General features: G+C 38.0%; 1 protein-coding gene across 1 annotated transcript; it reads left to right on the top strand.

The window, feature by feature from the left end:
• Nucleotides 1-4240: 4240 nt before the first annotated feature.
• LOC114538585 lies at nt 4241-10103 on the top strand. Its single transcript, XM_028559718.1, has 2 exons — nt 4241-4654; nt 9753-10103. The coding sequence occupies exons 1-2, from the start codon at nt 4241-4243 to the stop codon at nt 10101-10103; spliced, it is 765 nt and encodes a 254-aa protein (XP_028415519.1).
• Nucleotides 10104-10230: the final 127 nt, after the last annotated feature.

Raw genomic sequence — 10230 nt, 5'->3', positions numbered from 1 at the left:
TCAGAATATTTCGTGACCGATTGTAAGTCAGCACCATTGGTCAGCGTACATTCGTTCATTCATTACAATTTACAAAATTTCAATCATTGATTACAATTGAGGATTTAGGACACAATCTTTGAGTGGGGGATAAAAACATTGCACAATAGTGTGTCTTTGTTCATTGCGAGATACAACAGAACAAGAAGCATTTAATGTAAACATCGTAGCGGCCAAAGATCCGTTCTCTCTGAAGATGATCTTGGTTTTACAGTTTCTTCACCTTCTGGAGATAGGCGGTTGCACAGTTTCGAGTGGATAAATCCAAATCTGTAGAAGTTCCGCTCTGATGCCGCAGACAAGGCTGCCATGGAGAATACCCGTACTGCAAGATTTTGCAGCAATGGCCAGTCTGTACCATCTGCCATCCACCACTGCAACACCGATTGACACTCCAATCATCTTAAAGCGAAATCCTTTCTTCTCTCTCTCTTCCAAGATATCCATGGGGAAGGCAGTATATTCTTTAACAAGTTTCCCTTTCTCTCGTCAGATGTGGCACCGTCTGGTGTGGGGAATTGGAAAATAAATTCTATCTCTTTGCAGAGTTTCCTGGTCATGTTATCTCCCAGGTAGCAAGGATCCAAGAGGTACGCCAAGCCATGTGCATCTCCGTACATGAAGTCGAAGCACTACCGCACCAACAATATAGTTTTTTTTTACAATATAGTTTTTCTTGTCTGTGCTAATACCAACAAGCTCACTCATCTCACTCTCCAAGTCAAGAAACGCTTTATAGACATCGGAGCAAAGTACCTCATCGCTCTGGAACACTTTATCAAGGTATCAATGGGCTGAAGTATCTTGATGCACTCATCGAGCTTGGTCACGAAATCAGCATCGGTGATGATGGCCTTCATCGCCACTCGGGTCTCCCTCTGACTGGTGTTCCCAACTGTAGTGAAATCGTGCTGGGACACCAATCCATTTAATACGTTATTTGCAGCACATAACGATTTAAAGCATCCCTGGATTGTTCCCCAACGAGTCGGAGCTGGATGGACAAGGGCGCCTAACTTGGCTGAATTCAACGCCTTCCTCAAGTCGGCCAATGGGGCGTGGTGGTTGTAGAAGAAAGTTACAACATCCTTGCAGTCGACGGCCAAGAGTAAAAGCTCTTCGAACGGATATCCCTCTGGGTATTGTGCAGGGCCACCGTCATCTCGCTGCTTCTTCTTAGCGGCGAATATGTCCTTAACTAAAAGATTCAGTCCATGAGCGACACAACCATGGAAGAAAAGGTTAGGGTATTTCTCTTCTAATTGCTTCCAAGCCTTCTTATTGGCTGCCGTGTTATCAGTCATGCAACCAGCCATGTTTCCGTCGACTCCTTCAATCACACAAATTAAATCTTTAGCGAGCCATTCTGCAGAGTGTCCTTGGGCCCCGGTGTGAATGGCCTCCAAGAACAGTGATTTGTCGGTACAAACTAGCCCTAACTGGGTGTGGTGCTAAAACAGGGTAACTACTGCAAATTTGAATACTTAAAAGCTCCTTTGACGGTATATTTTGTCCCTAGTGTTTCTTTGGGTAAATTTAACAATTAGTGGACTTACGGTGCCTCTTCTGGTTGGTAAGCGGTGGCTCACTGAGATATCTACTGCTTCGATTTTAACATCAATTAAATTACAGATTTGTTTCGCTAAGTCATCAGTGTTCTCACTTGGTATTTCAGGTATGCCATGGAATTCTAGACAGTCCCTCCTGGAGTATAACTTCAGATCTTTTTGCCCCTCCACCAATTCAACTATTTTATCTGTCAGTGTATTTACCTTTAGATTCAAATTCATATTTTCTGTTTTCAGCTGGGCATTTTCCTCCTTTAATGAATTAATCTTACTTAATAAATCCTCAAATTTATCACTAATGAACTGTTGACTATTTTGAATGGCTTGTAACTCTTCTTGAATTTTCTTATGATATTGAAGATTTTTATTTGTGCTTTCAAATTTTCTTCTTGAACGTTAAGTCGACTATCCAACATATCCTGAAATGCTTTGATCGTATGCAGTTAATTAGCAGAATCATATGAGACACTTGTAGTCTTGGGCGATTCATCAACATCAACTGTCTCAGGCTTTTTCTTTTTTGGAGGCATCTCAAAATGCAGCCACAAGTAACAAGACATATAGTCAAGAACTTTCGTTCAAAATGAAGAATTAACTCAATAAAGAAATGCCTCAATTTAGTAGATATAATTAAGTTTTAACGGAGCCAAAAAAAAAAGTCTGTCTTTGATGTATCTCTGCGTTTTGATAGCAAAGATAGCAAAGTTACTGAAATGTATTTTACAAAAATAACTGGCAACCAGTTCAAAACTAGCAATGACACTTTAGACTTTTTTTTTATTTTTTTTAATGAATTTATTACAGTATCTCCACTAAAGAGTGGCTCTTCATCTGTAAAATACTACACTCTATAAAACCTATATTAAACTATATTTACAATAACATGTTAAAATTTCCTACAAACTAAGTCTATTTGTAGCCTTCTCTTTTAAATGTTTCAATCTTGTATCAACTTATCACCAAAGGCATATAAATATTAAGACGAAATTTCTAAGTATATTTTTTTTATCGAAAAGGAACATGAGAAAATTAAGAACCTTCAAAAAGTACATGCCAAAGGCAAAAAAGTTTTGCCGGACTTGGGAAAAACGTCTGGATCACTTTGGGTGAAAAAATATCACTCCCGTCGAAAACCTTGATGATGGTACTGACAAGATAGACACAACTGAAATTATAGATTTGGCAGCAGACGTACTCATTAGGTACACTATTTAGCATTAGGGCCAAGGCCACTAATAAACAGTTGTTTATCGGAAAATCACAGTCCTTTTGTCACCAAAAATACTAAATTTAATAAAAATTCAAAATGAAAGTATTCCAATGTCAGTCCCCAAGCAGTGATACCCAGTTTTGTCTGGAAGTAAGATCAAAGGAAGTCTGAAGGACAATATAATGGTGTTGGAAAACAAACTGAAAAAACCTGCAAGCTCACGAATTCTGCTCATTAAATTGGAACATATTTAGTTACTAATTATCTGATAGAACATGGCCTAATTGTGCCAACACAAGAACTCGTAAAAAGTGTAGAGAGGAGACTCTAGTTCTTTGAGGCAGCGTCAGATTATGTCTTCAGAATTATTTCAGATACTTGCAAAACATCTAAATGTAATGCAATTCATAATCAAAGGACAAGCTTTTATGTCTGAGAACATGTCCTCTGACTTTACGTTGTTGCTTTCCTTTATTAACGCTTAAACATGTAATAAACAGAATGTAAACAGCGAGATTGAAAAAAACATTGGTGATCATTTTAGTGATGCTGTCAGGTATATGGATGGTAAAAGAGATCGCGACACAGCTATAGCCTTACTTGAAAAGATAACCAGTGTTAATTTTGTCTCTAAAGCTCTTCTTGGTGTTGAAAACAAATCGCAAGTACAAAATTGTCGAGAAAACTTCAAATTCCAAACCTTGAAAAATTTAACAAAATTAGAGTCACTTCACAAGTCGTCTGTAATGACATGAGAAACAGGCAGAAGTCTGCGCTTACACAGAGAATCATCAGCAAACAAAAACTAAAAGAAATTCTTCATGTAAAGCCTGGACGAGGTTGAAAACTCTAATGGGAAGAAAATCCCAACCTGGCACTTTTACTGGAATATGCTTTTATGGAGACCGGAATACAAAGTCATCCCCATCTTACTGTTGATACTTTATATAGGACCCCAGATAGTAATAGAGAGTTTGGGAAACGCAACGTCGTCACAACGGCAACGTGCGCGGTTAGACTGGATCGAGTTAGAATCCATGTTGCGAGACTGGTCGCCGTTCCGTTGCCAACGCCAATTGAGCTATTTTGCCGTAGTCTTAACAACCTCAACTTATTATGGATGCAGAGAAGTAAGTTTATACTGTTTTTTAAGTTTTGTTGATTTAAGGATATGAAAAAAATATATGTTTTTTGCAGAAGACTTCCTCCCATGAAATGGATGCCAGCTCATGACAAGCATTTGCTTCGTGAAATACTAGCCGAGCGACCCTTCGACCATCCCAAAGGCTCTTGTCAAATCGGAGCAGTTTGGCAAAGAATCGCAGACAATCTTAACTCGAAAATAGAAGTTTTATTTAATTCAACCAGCATTAGAGGTGTCAGAGAAAGGTATGGGTTGCTAGAAACGAAGTATAAAAGAAACATGGTGAGTGAGCTGAATTCGAGTGGCGTAAATATTGAGCCAAGTGAATTTGACCTGGCAATGGAAGACATTGTAGGTCAATTTGCAAGTCAAGAAGAAAATATGTTAAAGATTAAAGAAGCCAAAGAGGCTGCAAACTTGTATAGTAAAACAGAGGCGGAAAACATACGTCTATCAGCCATGGAGACTTTTCACGAGAGAGCAAGCAAAGACCAAGATTCTGACGAGGAAGAAGATAGTTCCTCCTCTTCATCAGGCGTTTACCACTCTGCCAAGAAATGCAGATCGAATGTTCTGGATTATTTGCTGAAATCATCTGAGTCTGAAAAAGAAATTAGACAACAAGAGCCTAGAAGTAAAGAAGATGGAAATAGAGATTCAGAAACAAGAATTGGAAGTGCAAAAGAAACGAGAGTATGCTGCTAGCAATAATGAAACTTGCAAACAAGGACTAAACCTATTTCGACAACAATTTTGAGTAAAAACGTGAGATGCTTATTTTTTTGCAGTCTTTATATTGTGCATATGTTGTGTTCTTGCTTTTGTTTGTATTTTGCATGAAATGATTAGTACATTTTATTATTCATTCAAGTAGCTATTGCTTAAAAATATCAGAACAAACTAACAGTAAACACTACGAATGTTGAGGATAAGATTTTGTATATGTTTTGACTTCCAGTGAATAAAATGTTAACCATACTTACTGTTTTTTTGTTTTGTTTAAAAAAATGTAAACAACACAATGGCAGGTACAAAACGATGTAAATTTCATAATTGAAATAGGCAGGATAATAATTAATGTCTAACTTTATACTGACAACAACTTTATTTACAGCCTTATTGCATCTAAAATACAAAATATTAATATGAAGTTGGCACTTTACTCTTCTAGGTATTCTTCAAGTGTCGGTGGCTGCAGCTGAAAGTATTCCGATACAATGTTTCCGTACAAACAAGCGTGGGCATTCTGTAAAATTGCACAAACAATATATATCTTTCCAATTGGACTTAAACGAAGTTGAAGTCCTCGTTGAAAATCTGTAAACCGAAAGTACTTTTTCTCCAAACAGCCACTCAACGGAGACAAACAGAGCTCGTAGCTTTATTGTATGCTTTCATTTCATCGGTGAGGTTTGCATCACAAAATGGTGCTTGTAAGTAAACTCTTAACGGGTATGCAGGATCGCCGTAAATACACAGCGTTTCCTCAGTTGGAGAATATACAATTCTTTCCAGATCCCTCATTAGACCTGACTCAGCTAGCATACCAGCATCATGTTTTCATGAGTATTTTAAACACTCATGGAATTGAAATCAGAGATTGACATCACAAACACGTACTTACCCCATGGTCCAGAAAGATTCGCAATCCGACCGTTGGGTATTACGATACTGTACTCTTTTGTGCCTGTTATACACATCTCTTGCTGTTTTCTAGGCCTGCAAATTGGTCATACCGTACGATCATAAAACCCAAAACAATTGCTCAAGGGGGCGCCTTTAGCATGAATGACATTGGCACACGTTTGTAGTGAGTCTTGGTTTAAAAATGGACTATCCCATCGCTGAAGTAAGTGTGACTTTCGGACATATATATGATTAAGAATAAGGTGGGTTATATTGCAAAGATCTGACACAGATCATCCAAATCGTGGAACCATATCACAGTATCGACAAGGATACGCTAATCTTTTTAGAAGTATGCACAGGGCTTCCAGACCATGGCAGTAGCTTCCTTTGTAGAACTGAACTTCGTCTGGGGTTTCTAAACAGTGTTTAAGGCGTAGGATGTCAGCTTTCTCAAACCACAGTTCGGTGTGACATGTAATTTCATCATAATTTTCCCAACTGAAAGGAGTGTAAATTTTGTATGGAAAATTAGATCGTGCAAACTAATTTTTTCTCAACTCTTCGTCCAGTATAAGCAGCTGTGTGTCAGAAAGATGACCGTTTCGGTGAGTGATCAATAAAATATCTAAAATTTCTTCTCTACTTGCCATGCATACAACTGGCATTTTACCGTGCAGTGAGTGCGCCGTACTAAAAAGTATTTTGCATTTCCCAAACTCTAATTTTGGCAGGACATTACATGGACTCGCCCTAGGCTAAAAAAATTGAGTGCTGACGTTGCCATTGCGACCGCAGCGCATTTCCCAAACTCTCTTATGTCCACATGAGGGAGGCAAGGGAACTAGTTCTTGCTATGTCTGACCCCAGTTTTTCTATTTTGTTGTCCTCATGCTATAATTATACACAAAACTACAAGAAAAACAGCCTGCAAGCAAAAAGACATCACAATGGAAAAAGAGTTAATGATGCATTCATTTCTGTTCATCAACCTTCAAGAATTGGTGTCGTAAAGTTTGCATTAAACTTACACTGGTTGTCCTCAAACGTAAATTTTTCTTGTTGATGAAGCTGCTAAACAACCACAAGACTATTTTATTGATTCCAAAGATGCAAAGAGCGTTGTACATGGGGACATCACACCAGTTCAGCAGAAACCAATGAAGACCTGGAAACAGAGGGAGGGTGTTTTGCCTGATCATCACTGGGAACAAGGGAGGGCCACTGCAGTAACGCCAATGGCACACCTTTTCATGGAAACATTATACCCCGAAAAGTTGAACTTACCACTTACACCTCCATCCTCTGGAATTTCTGTAACTTGGTCAGGAAAAGGGGCCAAGCTTATCTTTCCCGTTACGAGCTTAACTGTTTTTCACCAACTAAATGAAATTCTGTTTTTAATGGTTCAACCTTGCTTTGACAAATATTTCAGGAACGCCAAAACAGGCCAACTAAAACAGAATTTTACATTCGCAGTTGGCAATGGACCCCCAGAACAACCTTCGAGTACCGGTACAGCTGTCAGTTCACCTATGCAAATTTCTCAACATAGACAGGGTAATACAAGTCTTCTTTGCTGAATACAATAGCAAAGGAAACTTTGTGGAAAGAGTCCATTCTCAAGTTAAAGCCCTTTTCTGATCATTGTCCATTTTGCAGTCATTCAAAATTTTCTGAGGTCACTGGTCCAGGGAAGGAAGAGCACAGGGAAAACATGGAGGAAATGGCAAAAGCGGTGATTTAGTGTATAGAATGCGCAACATTTGGCAGGCAGTACTTAACAGTGCTCAGAGGATTTCAAGAAGAACAGTGGGTTTTCAACGACAAGGATAATGTGCGGGAGTTCTTAGATTTATCTGAATTGAATAAAAAACTATCAGGATATACATATTCGGCAAATGATAACTCTATTCAATCTTTGCATGATATATGGAATATTAAGAAGGATTTTAAAGGTTGCCTTTCTGAAGGTTATAGTCAAATAAAGAATGATAAAGAAGTTTTAAAAATGTTGTGGTGGGATAAGTATACTACAATTATAGAGAAGATGAAATGTGGTAATAATCCCTAAATGTAGAACAATTCCATCGTCAACCTTTGCCGGACTATCTGAGGTGGCTGGAAACTGAAGAATTGCATTATCTCCCTTATTAGCTGAGTGCAAATCTTAATGAGGGAATGCAGAGGAGGTGGACAAGCAATTAGCAAGTTGTCATGTGAGCTCTCAACCAACGAGATCACTATATTTTCTCATCTCGTTTCAGAAAAATTTTAACTAAAATTTTTGCATTCATCACAAAATAAATAGAGAAAAAATATAAATATTTAAATTTTAGTAAATTTTCAAGTGCACTTACAGAAGAAGTAAAGATCTAGCCCAGTGCGCAACATGACGTCGAATCAACGTTGAATCGACATCGCATAGCTCGTCGAAAGAGATTCGAAAATGCAAATGGAATCGACGTTGGGTTTTCGACGTCGGTTCGACGTCGGTTCAAAGTCGAGACAACGTCAATTCGACGTTCAATTTATCCACGTCGCGAAGCACCAAAATTTTTCAGCAATTAACTATTAATAGTGCAATAAACATTCGACTCTTTGTAAAAATCGTTGTTGACATTTAATGTAAGATGATAAACCTCAACCAGATAAAATTACAAAATAAGTCATATTAATCACTAAAATTTCTAATTACATAATTTATTATTATCAACAATTTTGCTCGTTTCTGATGGGCTAAGAACATAAAAAATATCCCTCTTATATAGAGTGGTATTTGTTTAATAAATTTCACGGTCGGAGGAAGTATTGATGAAAAATCGCACGTGTGTTTGGCGAAATATTTATATGAATATTATCAATATTTTACCAAACACAAGTGCGATTTTTCATTATTAACTAGAACTTGTGTAATTTCCTATCAATATCATTTTAGTCAATTTACGAGTACAATTTACTAGTCCTACGATGATTTGTCTCGTCTTCCCCCACCGCCATGTCTATCAGGCGCATATTTCAGGTATTTTGACACCGCCTGGTCAACTTCACTCTCTGTGCCGGCTTGATTCTTTAGCACACCCTCTACAATAAAAAATAATATATTGACATTTTAATAAATTGGGTGAGGGGAAAGAATAAATTCTGGAGGGTTAATAGATCATAATTTCGACTCAAAATAATGATCCATTAACCCACCAGAATTTTAATACAATGATATATGAATTGATTGCTGCGGATAGCATTAATTTAGCAAAATTTGTTGTCTCTATGTCAATCCACGTTTGATCTATAAACAGGACAAATATGAACCTCACAGACATCTCTTGTTTTTAATCAAACACTTTTTTGAAAATAATTTTGACACAAATGATAGCCATATTATTATATAAACAGCGTTGCAATGCTACAGCGTGCATAAATTTCAAGTTTTAGTAATTACATTTAACTACGGCATACATTGTCTTTCCTAATATTTTGTATAAGCCGAAAATATATACCTGTTAAAATTGCATAAAGGACGGTTTTTCGGAAAGCCATTTTGCCTCCATGGCCGTTCATGTTTATACCCGCCATTACTTCGTTAGTCATCAACCTAAAAAAATTCTATGTTTTTAATGCATGGCTATCCTACTGTTATGCTATTAACACCACGGACCATGTGTACCATACCTGCTCATTATGCCACGGACATTGTCTTTAATTGTGGCTCCGCCGATTTTAGAAAGTCGTGAAATCTATACCATATGAAGATTTAAATTTGGTTTTAAGGCAGGTTAGTCGGTTAGTCACTGAGAACTAGAATTCAGAGCTCTTACCAGTAGTTTTCTGGTTTTCTCGTCAGACAATGAATCCTCCAAACTTTTTATCTCGTCCAGAGTCGTAGCTTGGATCAGATGAAAGTCTGAGTCGTTGGATTCGTATCTTTTACCTACATGATTTAGATTATCTCGAATCTCTGTCAGTAGGTAAAGAACTCTTCTCTGGAATCCTAAAGATATCAAGTAGAGAAATTTACACATGGACAGTAAGATAATACTTTATAATTTTGTATTCAAGTTTGGTAAAGACTTACGTTCATCGGACATTGGAAAAACATTCGACGGTTTCTTTTTTCCATGCGGTGTTTGCAACCTATCTGGTTGCAAATTTTCTTTTTGTGAAGGTCTCGACCTCGAAGGGCGCAGTTGAAGGTGTTCTTCTTAAAGGCGAAGACGATGAAGGCATCGCTAGTGCAGAGCGTGATGGTGATGTCGGTGATCGGACTAACAGTGAACGCGTTTTCGAGGATGAATGCGACTTCGAGGATGAATGCGACTTCGAGGATGAACGCCACATCGAGGATGACGTCGAGGGTGAACGCGACGTCGAGGGTGAAAGCGACCTTGACGATGAACGCGACTTGGATAATAAACGCGAACGCAAAGGCGAACGCGACCTCAACAGTGACTTTGACCTTGATCGCGATCTCGAGCTACACGTATCGCTGCTGATGGTCCGTCGCTTTTTCTTTTGACTATACGTTTTCTTTGACCTTTTTTCTTTGGGTGTTGATACGGCCTTGAAACTTCTTGGAGGAGGTGGCAAAACTAGAAAATGGAAAAGATTGATTCAGTTTAAAATTCATTCAGTTTAAAATCCTG

This window comes from Dendronephthya gigantea, unplaced genomic scaffold (assembly GCF_004324835.1).
Source record: "Dendronephthya gigantea isolate DGI-Jeju-01 unplaced genomic scaffold, DenGig_1.0 000188F, whole genome shotgun sequence".
Classification (NCBI taxonomy): domain Eukaryota; kingdom Metazoa; phylum Cnidaria; class Anthozoa; order Malacalcyonacea; family Nephtheidae; genus Dendronephthya; species Dendronephthya gigantea.
The sequence above is the reverse complement of the archived record's forward strand: the minus strand, read 5'-3'. Positions and strand labels throughout refer to the sequence as shown.